Source organism: Ascaphus truei, chromosome 16 (assembly GCF_040206685.1).
Source record: "Ascaphus truei isolate aAscTru1 chromosome 16, aAscTru1.hap1, whole genome shotgun sequence".
Lineage (NCBI taxonomy): Eukaryota > Metazoa > Chordata > Amphibia > Anura > Ascaphidae > Ascaphus > Ascaphus truei.
Window position 1 is genome coordinate 49,345,318 of NC_134498.1, and position 13,116 is coordinate 49,358,433.

General features: G+C 45.1%; 2 protein-coding genes across 4 annotated transcripts in view; one reads left to right on the plus strand and one right to left on the minus strand.

Annotated features, from left to right (window-relative positions):
* LOC142467606 (ubiquitin carboxyl-terminal hydrolase 12-like) overlaps window positions 1-1,738 on the minus strand; it is a 48,488-nt gene extending 46,750 nt beyond the window's left edge. The window contains exon 1 of one of the 2 annotated variants that reach the window (XM_075573522.1): window positions 1,600-1,738. In XM_075573522.1, the coding sequence (XP_075429637.1) occupies window positions 1,600-1,647 (48 nt within the window). In that variant the 5' untranslated portion in view covers window positions 1,648-1,738. The remainder of the gene's footprint in view (window positions 1-1,599) is intronic. The other variant, XM_075573521.1, reaches the window with a different exon arrangement.
* An 852-nt stretch (window positions 1,739-2,590) lies between these two features.
* Window positions 2,591-13,116, plus strand: part of LOC142467607 (ras-like protein family member 11A-like) — a 37,200-nt gene continuing 26,674 nt past the window's right edge. Inside the window, exons 1-4 of one of the 2 annotated variants that reach the window (XM_075573523.1) lie at window positions 2,591-2,664; window positions 8,481-8,939; window positions 11,313-11,369; window positions 12,304-12,386. In XM_075573523.1, coding sequence (XP_075429638.1) covers window positions 8,819-8,939; window positions 11,313-11,369; window positions 12,304-12,386 — 261 coding nt within the window. In that variant the 5' untranslated portion in view covers window positions 2,591-2,664; window positions 8,481-8,818. The remainder of the gene's footprint in view (window positions 2,665-8,480; window positions 8,940-11,312; window positions 11,370-12,303; window positions 12,387-13,116) is intronic. The other variant, XM_075573524.1, reaches the window with a different exon arrangement.

Here is a 13,116-nt window from a genome sequence, read left to right on the forward strand (position 1 = left end):
CCCCCCAACAGGCCAGGTTTTCATAATATCCCAGTTTCAGCACAAGGAGCTCAATCAGAGGCTCAGTCACTGAGCCACCTGTGCTGAAGCAGGGATATTCTGAAAACCTGGCCTGTTGGGGGGCTTGAGGACTGGAGTTGAGCACCCTTGAGGTAGATCATATCTCCTTCCCAGAGGCTAGCTGCACTCCCCTTTACCCTGAGGATGGCTCATCCATGCATTTAACCCATTCCTCATTTCATCGCTGATGTCCAGGGAGGGGTGGAACAGTATTTTTTATTTATTTTAAAATGTTGTTCATTTCAAAACAGATGTAAACGTGTAGTAAATGTTCCAATTAAATACCTTCTACAAAATATTATTTTAAAAAATGCTTTACAATTAAGTTATTGGTGGCTTCTGTTTTTATTGTGCGTTTAGTTTTCTTTTTTTAAATTCCTATTTCAACAGATATTTATCATGATAAATATCTTGATATTGTTATTGTGGGAAATGTTTTGTTGTTACCCAACACTAAACTGAACACAGACTGTCTTCAGGCTGAGAAGAGCCCCTGAGAGCGGCTTAACAACAGCTAGAACCCCGCAGGATGGATGCAGTGACCCAGGAGGACCCTCATCCAGCAATCTTTACACATACTAGTGACACCTGCGTCCTTACTGTCCCCAAAGAACAGGCACGTCCCTCCAGGACCCTACACACAAACAGGTTGTGGGAGCAGGAAACTCTCTTCCCTTCCATCATCCCCCCCAACCTGTCCTCATCATCCCCCCATAACCCCCCCCCCCCCGTCATCATCCCCTCTCTCTCCCTCATCGTCATCATCCCCTCTCTCCCTCATCGTCATCATCCCCTTTCTCTCCCTCATCCCCTCTCTCCCTCATCATCCCCCTCTCTCTCCCTCATCATCAGCCCCTCTCTCCCTCATCATCATCATCCCCTCTCTCTCCCTCATCGTCATCATCCCCTTTCTCTCCCATCATCCCCCCCTCTCTCCCTCATCCCCCTCTCTCTCCCTCAACATCCCCCTCCCTCTCTCTCCCATCATCATCCTTCCCCTCTCTCTCTCATCATCATCATCATCATCATCATCCCCCCTCTCTCTCCATCATCATCATCCCCCCCTCTCTCTCCATCATCATCATCATCATCATCATCCCCCCTCTCTCTCCCTCATCACCCCCCTCTCTCCCTCATCACCCCCCTCTCTCTCCCTCATCATCCTTCTCTCTCTCATCATCATCATCATCATCATCATCCATCTCTCCCTCATCATCCCCCCCTCTCTCCCCCATCATCATCATCCCCCCCTCTCTCCCCCATCATCATCATCCCCCCTCTCTCTCCCCCATCATCATCATCCCCCCTCTCTCTCCCTCATCATCCCCCCTCTCTCTCCCTCATCATCCCCCATCTCTCTCCCTCATCATCCCCCATCTCTCTCCCTCATCATCAACCCCCCCCCCCCCCCCCCCAAAGAAAAAACTCTCTCCCCCAAACTTTCCCTCCCTCCCAGCCTCTCATCTCTCCCTTCCAGCCTCTCATCCCCAGCCTCTCATCTCTCCCCTAGCCCCGGCGGCTTCTCTCTCTCCTCCTCACCATGGTACAGATCGAGGCGATCTTTCGGACTGTCATCAGTACATCCATCCGCCCTCCTCCTCCTCCGCCGCCGCCATGATGAACCGGAGCTCAGCCCCTGACAGCCGCAGCGGTGTCACCGGGAAAGCGCTCCGCCCGCCGCGGTGCAACGCTGAGAGTGGTCCGGCCGGAAACAGAGGAGAGAGGCCGGGGGAGCCAAGACAGGGGGCAGCTGGGGATAGGGGGACAGGGGGGAGCTGGGGATAGGGGGACAGGGGGGAGCTGGGGATAGGGGGACAGGGGGGAGCTGGGGAAACGGGGACAGGGGGGAGCTGGTGACAGGGGGGAGCTGGGGAAACGGGGACAGGGGGGAGCTGGGGGGACGGGGGAGCTGGGGATAGGGGGGAGCTGGGGATAGGGGGGATATGGGGGTTAGGGGGGAGCTGGGGATAGGAGGGACAGGGGGAGCTGGGGATAGGGGGAGCTGGGGATAGGGGGACAGGGGGAGCTGGGGACAGGGGGAGCTGGTTTTAGGAGGGACAGGGGGAGCTGGGGATAGGGGGACAGGGGGAGCTGGGGACAGGGGGAGCTGGTTTTAGGAGGGACAGGGGGAGCTGGGGATAGGGGGACAGGGGGGAGCTGGGGATAGGAAGGACAGGGGGAGCTGGGGATAGAGGGGGAGCTGGGGATAGGGGGGGAGCTGGGGATAGGAGGGACAGGGGGAGCTGGGGATAGGGGGGGAGCTGGGAATAGGGGGGGGGGATATGGGAGCCAGGACAGGGGGGGAGCAGGGACAGGGGAAACTGTGGATAGGGGGGAGCTGGGGATATGGTGGGACAAGGGGGAGCTGGGGATAGGGGGGGACAGGGGGGAGCTGCGGATAGGGGGGAGCTGGGGATATCGGGGGGGAGCCGGGATAGGGGGAGCTGGGGATATGGGGGGGGGGAGCCGGGACAGGGGGAGCTGGGGTTAGGAGGGACAGGGGGATATGGGGGTTAGGGATAGGGAGGGGGGGCGAGGGACCTCAATCTAATGAGGGAGATGTGAGATTTGTGGGAGAAAATAAATACATGAGACTTCTTATTGGTGAGTCTGTGCTCAGATATGTGACACGATAAACACAACAGACAATCACACTCACGTGTGAGTGACAAGGTCCCAGTGAGTGACACTACCTTTCCAGTGAGTGACACTACCTTTCCAGTGAGTGACACTACCTTTCCAGTGAGTGACACTACCTTTCCAGTGAGTGACACTTTCCCAGTGAGTGACACTACCTTTCCAGTGAATGACACTTTCCCAGTGAGTGACACTTTCCCAGTGAGTGACAAGGTCCCAGTGAGTGACACTACATTTCCAGTGAGTGACACTTTCCCAGTGAGTGACACTTTCCCAGTGAGTGACACTACTTTTCCAGTGAGTGGCACTTTCCCAGTGAGTGGCACAACCTCCCCAGTGAGTTACAGTGTCCCAGTGACTGAGTGACTACCTTCCCAGTGAGTGACCCTACCTTCCCAGTGAGTGACACTACCTTTCCAGTGAGTGGCACTACCTTCCCAGTGAGTGGCACAACCTCCCCAGTGAGTTACAGTGTCCCAGTGACGGAGTGACTACCTTCCCAGTGAGTGACCCTACCTTCTGTTTCATACAAGAGGAGGTATCTATCAAACAAACATGTATCGTTTTTTTCTTGCATCTGTGTCAAATATCTAATGTATTAACCTCTTCTCACGGCTGTGCTAATCATGCTTTATCTAAGGTCAGCGGCTGGTTAATAGAGACGGTTTAGATAATGATTCACCATCCTACATTACATTTATACAACTGGGCTTTTGTTTAGTTTTGAATAATTGACAGTATTTTCTCTCAGCAGCTGCTCAATGAACATGTTCTCACCTCAATATTCCCATATATTCCTCCTGGTCCTATTGGCTGAAACTCAGAACTTTCAGCTAATAAAATCCGTTTCCACCACATATTTTAAAGGACACCATTTGTTATTATGTCAGTGAATTTTAAAAAATCTTATAAATACTGTATGAGTATTTTTATATATTTTAATTGTCAATGTTTTCAGGGTAACCAAATGCTTTGGATAATGTGTTAGGTCTTTACCTAATCTCTTTTGTGATGGTTTGTGCCCGCTGGTCCAAATAGAGCAGGGGTGGGCAACTCCAGTCCTCAGGGGGGCCACCAACAGGTGAGGTTTTCAGAAAATCTCTGCTTCAGTACAGCTGGCACAATCAGTGGCTCAATATGAGAATAATGGTAAATGCTGCACACCACAAAAAATAACAAAAAGGTGATACAATTCGCGGTGCTCCCGCAAATGAATGATTAGACTGCAGCATACCCAGGAACGTAGGAAGGAAGGAATCGCAGAGCACTAACGGATTTCTAATTCTAATTTCTTGAAGCCAATAATATACAACGTTTCGACCGTATGGTCTTTCAAAAGTGATATAAAGTGGCAGCCATCTGTGCTGAAGCAGGGATATCCCGAAAACCTGACATGTTGGCGACCCTTGAAGAATGGAGTTGGCTGCCCCTGAAATAGAGGATGGTTCTGTGTTAGCCGGTAGAAAAGACAAGCAAAATTAAGGTGCATGTGATACCTTTAAAGCTGCAGACCAGGCAATATCCTATGTCTATTTTTAAAAAAAATTTAATAAATCAGTTCTGTACTATGAGACAACACTTGTAGCATTTTTATAAAAACAACTCTGAATTACATTTTTAATGTATTATAATGTAACAAGCATTTTTTGTTTCTAGCAACCAACTACAAAGTCACATCCCCTGCCTCTTCTGAAACAGGCTCTGACACACCCCTTTTTGAGCCCCGCCCCCTCTCTAGCAGTGCACCAATTGTATCTAGTGACTGCCTGGTCACATGATCTTCCGCACAGAACTTTGCATCTTTGGTCCTCTTCTGCTGCACTGAGAGCCATTTAGTGAACCCCCGAGCCGAATCTTTGCCAATCGATCACAGGAGAACGGATCGATCGGCAACTTAGCTAATTACTTATTGTGTGGATTGGATTGATGCGCATATTAAAGGGGGAAAAACGTCAGCTTGGGCTGCTGCTGTAATGGCTTATTTCTGGTTAAAAAGAGCACTCAAGCTAACAAAAGCCCCTTCTTCAGGCAGAATTCACCCAGAGAGTTTGCACTCTTTTTAACCACGTTAGCTTCTACCCTACTTTTGTTTGACTGTCTACAGGTACTAAATCTTTAGTGATCTTTTTCTGCTCTTGGTTTGTAAAGTAATAGTAACCCTTCCTGCCCGGCAACTAGGGAGATTACATCGATCAGCGCAGTATTTGGCTACTCTGCATAGATTTCCTGAACTTGGCGCAAAGCTCAGTCCCTCTTAACTTGAGCAAAAATTCCCTGGTTGCGCGGATTTGGGCTCACTACAATTTTGCGGTTACTGAGCCTCTCATCCCTAAACGCATGGCATCTTGACCCACAGTCATTGATATGTCCCGTGCACGCTCATTTCCTTCTCAGGAACGACATCTTGGTTACGGGAAACGTACAACTTTGTCAAAGTCCTCACAAAAACAGACTGTTCTCTCTAAAAGTTCCACAACGAGCGAAACACAGAAACATTCTTCCTCTTTCTCTCTCTTTCTTGCCCAGTCCCATGTTGGGCGCCAAATGTTACCCTTCCTGCCCGGCGCCTCGGGAGATTACATTGGGCACAGTATTTGGCCACTCAGTATAGTTTACCTCAACCCGGGGTGCCGGACTCCGGCGATGAGATAGCAAGGGTGAAAACGATGGTCACCAGGAACGTTTGTAGTACAACCCGATCTTTATTCCCGTCCCCAGGCCCAGGGACACATCCCACACAAACGTGACAACGTTGTACGTTAGGTTGCATACTCATAGTTACTCATTGACACGGGGCTTCGCTAGGGGCCCACTCTCAAGCCTCACAGACAGGTGCATGTACCTGGTTGTATTACTCGCATTGGACTGGGCCCATCCTGCAGAGTAGCTACTACTGTGGGCCTTTACTGAGATCAATGATGGATATAACCCAAAACCACAGGCACCGCCAACATTTGTTGAAAACCAGGAAAGGAGATTCAGACGTTTTTCTGGCTCTCCTTTTTTAGGGGAAAGGGGGACCACGGACAAAACAAAGGCGGAAGAAAAACCAGCATTTGCATGTCATTTCCCAGAATCCTTTGCTGCAGTGGGAGCACTGTATACTAGGTGATAATGGTTGAAAGGCGGGGTTGCAGACCTGTCTAAGACATGTGAATATGCTCACAAGTGATATTCTTTATTGGCTATATGCTAATGGTGGAGGTTGTTTGTTGCCTTTTTCACCCACCATAACTTAAAAAAAAAAAATATAGAGAGAGATATATATATATATATAGAGATATAGATATATACAGTAGATAGATCGATACAGTGGATAGATACAGTAGATAGATACAGTAGATAGATGATAGATAGATAGATACAGTAGATAGATAGATACAATAGATAGATAGATAGATAGATAGATAGATAGATAGATAGATAGATAGATAGATAGATACAGTAGATAGATAATAGATGATAGATACAGTAGATAGATAATAGATGATAGATACAGTAGATAGATAATAGATGATAGATAGATAATAGATGATAGATACAGTAGATAGATAATAGATGATAGATAGATACAGTAGATAGATAGATAATAGATGATAGATACAGTAGATAGATAGATCGATAGATAGATAATAGATGATAGATAGATACAGTAGATAGATGATAGATAGATAATAGCTGATAGATACAGTAGATAGATAATAGATAGATGATAGGTAGATAATAGATGATAGATATATACAGTAGATAGATAGATGATAGATAGATACAGTAGATAGATAATAGATAGATGATAGATAGATAATAGATGATAGATAGATACAGTAGATAGATAATAGATAGATGATAGATAGATAATAGATGATAGATAGATACAGTAGATAGATAGATAATAGATGATAGATACAGTAGATAGATAGATACCGTAGATAGAGTAGAGATATAGATGATAGATAGATACAGTAGATAGAGTAGAGATATAGATGATAGATAGATACAGTAGATAGAGTAGAGATATAGATGATAGATACAGTAGATAGATAGATGATAGATAGAGACAGTAGATGTTGCAATAATGTAATAGTGTCCCATGTGGACCGTCTCCCTCATCTCTGCACCTCTGGACCCTTATCATTTAGATCAGAATATGGGAATTTCCGCCCACATCCACGTTCTCTATCAGTGGGAATGTAGGGGATCAGCCACTTCCTATTGTTCTCCGTCTCCCTCCAGCCAGAAGAAACTGATTCAATCACTGAAGCCTGAACTCCTCCAACTGATTGTTTTGTTTAAAGGAACAGTGTCCCTTGCTCAGTCACTTAACCTCTTCGCTGCCAGATTGCATGGCTGGCTTCCTTAGCAGCGAAAGGGTTAAGCTGCCATTTATGTGGAACTGGTTTACACACTTCTGGTGCCTGAAAGCCCTTCCTGCGGCTAATATTAGATCAGGGGCGGTCAACTCCAGTCCTCAAGGGCCACCCGCAGGTCAGGTTCTAAATATATCCCTGCTTCAGCACAGGTGGTTCAATCAGTGGCTCAGTCTTTGACCTGTGCTGAAGCAGGGATATCATGAAAACCTGACCTGTTGGTAGCCCTTGAGGACTGGAGTTGGCCACCCCTGCACTAGATTATCAGCTGTTGGAGCAAAGATTTATTTGGGGTGTATTTCGTTTTTTTTCCTTTAATAAACAGAAATCTGAAATCTCTGCCTGAATTATTTATCAGTTGTGCAAAGATAATACACACGGCTTTATTGTATATAACTTTACGTGAGTTCTGTAACAGCAATGCTGCTGCAAATATCAAAATCAATACATATCACAGCAATATACAGTAATGACCACATGACAGGCCCGGAAGAAGTAACAAGACATTTTTTTCTCATATAAACATTGTATATTTATTGTATCTGTAAATGAAATTGTGGAATTCATCTAATATTAGGGTTCTTAGATTATTTTCTGTGCTATAATATGCTGCCCCTCTGCCAGACACCAAACAGATAACTCAGCGCAATGTGTTGCAGACTTGCAGGTCCCTTCTGCACAGGAAACAACCCATCTTCCTCCACCTACTGCAGCAAAATGAACAGATGTAACCTAATACTCTGCTTCCAACATGTTCTTCATCTTTCAATGAAACATTTCCACCCTAGTTGCAGTGTGTAGAGCATTTGGAAGACATCTGGTGGCATATTTTTTTTTATTTTGGGGGATAGAATAAAATGGCTGCTATTTCCTGTACGGAAACTAATGATTCTTCTTCTAAATGATTCAATGTGCAAGAGTATTGTGCATTTTCTTGTAAGAACAAACAATCAAAAATACAGAATATTGAATCCGTTAGGACCGCGATACTTTCCGGTGCGTTCCTCGCGTCCTTTTTTTTTTGGTGTAATGCGTAAGATGTTTCCAGAACATAACCGCGAATTAAGGTCCACAGAAAGAATAAACTAAACAACGTAAGATCGAAGTGACACCTTTAATTGCTAACTCGTGGTTAAAAAGAGTGCCAGCTCCCCGGACAGCAAAGTTCCCTTCTAAAAATTCCGCCTGAAGAAGGGATCTTTGCGGTCCTAAGAGCTTGCGCTCTTTTTAACCACGAGTTAGCGATTAAAGGTGTCACTTCTACCCTACTTTGTAACTGTATTTGTAACCATGTATTATTTGTCTTAACTCTGTGCCCAGGACATACGTGAAAACGAGAAGTAACTCTCAATGTATTACTTCCTGGTAAAATATTTTATAAATAAATAAATAATACTTTGCTGGTCTATTCTGCAGGCTAACACAGAACCATCCTCTGTGTCCAGAAAGGCTAAAGTGTCCGAGGAGATACAGTTAACATGAATTCCCCTCCCCACGGAATGTCACCCCTCCTGTTCCCATTGGCTGCTGAGGGCAGGAATCAGTTTTCACTCAAGCTGGGAAAAGAAAGTTTTGTTCTGCCTCTGATCGGTCCCCTGGTCTGGGGAGAGCTGGACCTTGGCTGGGGAGGTCTGAGCATTGTCTGACCTACTTACAAACAATGTTACTGCCTTCGAGAAGCTCTCGCCCACAAACCTAAAGAATAACAGTGGATCCCCCTTTGGATAATCCACTTGGCTTTATTTCCATAGACTATGTCCCAGTATTCCCATAACTATCTCCTAGTCCCTATCCCTGAGTATCCTCTCCTAGACTGCGTCCCTAACAGGAACATCAAGATAGTGGTTCTGGGAGGCAGTGGTGTTGGAAAAACAGGTAAGATCATTTTTTTTGTTGTTCTTGAAATATATTACCTTCTATATGAAACTGCTCTCATATTTGCCTGTTACATGTTATTGAACTATATCTCCTTTTGCTGCTACAGTAGCAGCACAAGGCAACGCCACAAAATGAGAGAAAATATTATTTGCTGGTACAATACGTAAGGAAAGTCTTTCCTGGGGGGCGCAAACATTTTAGAGGAAAGAAGTGGAATATCCATACACAGATTCTCTCAATAGCAACTTTTTATTGGGTAAAATAGAATCATAGTAATCAGTTTAAAGGATCTAAGGGGTGAGTAGTTGGGATATAGGGGTGAGTAGTTAGGATATTATGGGTGAGTAGTTAGGATATTATGGGTGAGTAGTTAGGATATTAGGGGTGAGTAGTTAGGATATTAGGGGTGAGTAATTAGGATATTAGGGGTGAGTAGTTAGGATATTAGGGGTGAGTAATTAGGATATTAGGGGTGAGTAGTTAGGATATTAGGGGTGAGTAGTTAAAGGATATTAGGGGTGAGTAATTAGGATATTAGGGGTGAGTAATTAGGATAGTAGGGGTGAGTAATTAGGATATATGGGGTGAGTAGTTAGGATATTAGGGGTAAGTAGTTAGGATATTAGGGGTGAGTAGTTAGGATATAGGGGTAAGTAGTTAGGATATTAGGGGTGAGTAGTTAGGATATTAGGGGTGAGTAGTTAGGATATTAGGGGTGAGTAATTAGGATATATGGGGTGAGTAGTTAGGATATTAGGGGTGAGTAGTTAGGATATTAGGGGTGAGTAATTAGGATATTAGGGGTGAGTAGTTAGGATATTAGGGGTGAGTAGTTAGGATATTAGGGGTGAGTAATTAGGATATTAGGGGTGAGTAGTTAGGATATTAGGGGTGAGTAGTTAGGATATTAGGGGTGAGTAGTTAGGATATTAGGGGTGAGTAGTTAAAGGATATTAGGGGTGAGTATTTAGGATATTAGGGGTGAGTAGTTAGGATATTAGGGGTGAGTAATTAGGATATATGGGGTGAGTAGTTAGGATATTAGGGGTAAGTAGTTAGGATATTAGGGGTGAGTAGTTAGGATATAGGGGTGAGTAATTAGGATATTAGGGGTGAGTAATTAGGATATGTGGGGTGAGTAGTTAGGATATTAGGGGTAAGTAGTTAGGATATTAGGGGTGAGTAGTTAGGATATTAGGGGTGAGTAGTTAGGATATTAGGGGTGAGTAGTTAGGATATTAGGGGTGAGTAGTTAGGATATTAGGGGTGAGTAGTTAGGATATTAGGGGTAAGTAGTTAGGATATAGGGGTAAGTAGTTAGGATATTAGGGGTGAGTAGATAGGATATTAGGGGTAAGTAGTTAGGATATTAGGGGTGAGTAGTTAGGATATTAGGGGTGAGTAGTTAGGATATTAGGGGTAAGTAGTTAGGATATTAGGGATGAGTAGTTAGGATATTAGGGGTGAGTAGTTAGGATATTAGGGGTTAGTAGTTAGGATATAGGGGTGAGTAGTTAGGATATTAGGGGTTAGTAGTTAGGATATTAGGGGTTAGTAGTGGGGTTCTACGTGCATCATTATTGGTGGGAGACAATCGTTTTTTTAATGCTTCTCATGATCTAATAAAAAAATGAGTTGTGATAATTGAAAATGCACAGTTATACTTAGTGCTGCTTTACATTGCAACGTGTCGTTTTCAGGGGGGCACCCACACATGAACTGCAACTTTAACGCTTTAAAGTTCAGGACCAGTCCGGAAATAATACTGCAGTATAAAAGCAGTAATGAGTTGGACACTGCCAACCATCAAAATGTTATGGTAAAAAAGGGTAAAAGTGACTTTGAGTGAGAATCTCTAAATGAGCAGAACTACGGTAGAATATAATAATACCATTTCCCAGGGGTATTTATACCATGTACCCATTATAGGCCAGAGGTCATTACAATACATTCTGTCACCTCCGGCTGTGAATATCCCCCCTTATTGGCCCATAGGCCCTGCCAAGTGTGCCTTCAATCATACTCCAGCCCTCAAGAGCCCCCCCAACAGGTCAGGTTTTCAGGATATCCCTGCTTCAGCACAGGTGACTCAATCTGTGGCTCACCGGTGCTGAAGCAGGGATATCCTGAAAATCTGACCTGGGGGGGGGGTCTTGAAGACTGGAGTTGAGAACCCCCGAGTTACTCTGATCAGCAGAAGAGGGTTGGGGTGAAATCTAGTGCCTTGACCGAACAGAGTTGATCTATCAATGTATAAAGCTATTGACAATAGATTGAGATCATGCGATGGTGGCGGTAACACGTGTGTCCTCGTACGCCATACAGGAATCACGCTAACTGTGCGCGCCTTTTTGTATTTTCTTGTCGTAGCGCTGGTCGTAAGATTTCTCACAAAGAGGTTTATTGGCGACTACGAGACAAACACGGGTAAGTTAAAGCCGTGGCTGGAGAGGTCATTCGCCCAGCGAGACGGGGACATGTTCATTATTTGTCTCCTAAAGGTGCCGGCTGCCTGTCCTGCTCATCTACATGGGATAAAACAAATGATATATTTAAATGGGTGAAACCAAAGCGTTGTTTTACTATATTCACATCATTATGGATAAAATGAATTATTTCCGAAATATTGACTCGGGGCATAAGTGACTCATTTAATAGCTGACAAGTTTTAACCATTATTTTAGGCGTAAAAAGAATAAAAATGATCTCAATTTATTTGGACTAACAATGCATGCTTGTATTTACTAGTGGCAAGGGTATTTATTTTATTGTTATAGAGCAAGAGTGACCAAACTCCAGTCCTCAAGGGCCACCAACAGATCAGGGTTTACGGATATCCCTGCTTCAGCACAGGTGATTCAGTCAGTCCCAGCTTCAGCACAGGTGGCTCAATCAGTCCCAGCTTCAACACAGGTGGCTTCGACTGAGCCACCTGTGCTGAAGCAGGGATATCCTGAAAACCTGAGCTGTTGGTGGCCCTTGATGACTGCAGTTTGGACACTCCTGAATTAGAGTGGTCACAGTGTATCGAGAGCTTGGCAGTGTATTATACAACGTCTGGACAAGCACTGCAGAAATAAGTGGACACAGTCTGAAATATATGCGCTGCAATATACTAAGAAGCGCCTTACAATGCAGTCAGGGTCACCGCCCCGTTGGAATCACTGCAGCATTTCTACATCCTTTCGAAATGATCTGCCCGGTGCACAAGGGTGTATGTGTTATGTATTCCGTCACATTTCTTTCTGAAACTATGACAAATATTTTGATGCGAGCATACAACATCTCGGACAATGTGCCGAGCCCGTTTACTGTGTCCGTTAGGACTGGGGTTTTAACCCGAGCTTTGGTTATTTCACAGGAGCTTTATATTCAAGGAAGGTTGCAATCGATGGGGAGCAAATCTCGCTGCAGGTTCAGGACACGCCCTTCGTCTCCATGGAGGTAAGGAGTATCTTTGTCATATATATTATATGCGGTATTGGACATGAGAGTGCTGCGCGCTATGACCAAAGTGCGAGCGTTATTACTTTGTGACTGGGGACCGCGCCTGGCTCTGATTAGCATGGGGTCTTGCGTTGGGGCAGGCCCCCCATAAAATGTGGTGCAAAGTAGTACGAGGGCCACTGCTATGGGATAACAGCAGATATTGGGGCCGGAGGGAATAACAGAGTACCTATGAGCAGTATGACAGCCCAGCCTGGGTATGTAGCCAATTCCGTGTCTAACATGCTGGTATTTATTTCTGAAATGTTTCTAATGCACTGCTCACCAGGAAACTCAGCATAGGAGAACACCCATCCCAGACCTACACCCGGGACATACCTTAAGAGAACATATAGGGGAACGACGAGGAAGAACAAAAAAAAGGGTGGGCAACACGAATGGGAGCAGGAAAGATGGCTGCCAGGGTATTAGTGTCGGTGTGCCACGCATTGTTACCAGCATGTAATACAGATGAGGAGGGGAGGAGTCCTGGGTTGAGTGAGAGAGGTTATTAAGGGTGAGCAATAGTGATTAAGCTACAGGCAGAAGATTCCAGTGATCAGGGCTTCATATTGTTACATAACTAATTATTGCTGTTATAAAGCACCTAATACTCCTGAGAGTTGCAGCACACCACACATGAATTCATTGCAGGCCCATCCGGCATTGAAGACGTTAAAGCTGAGTG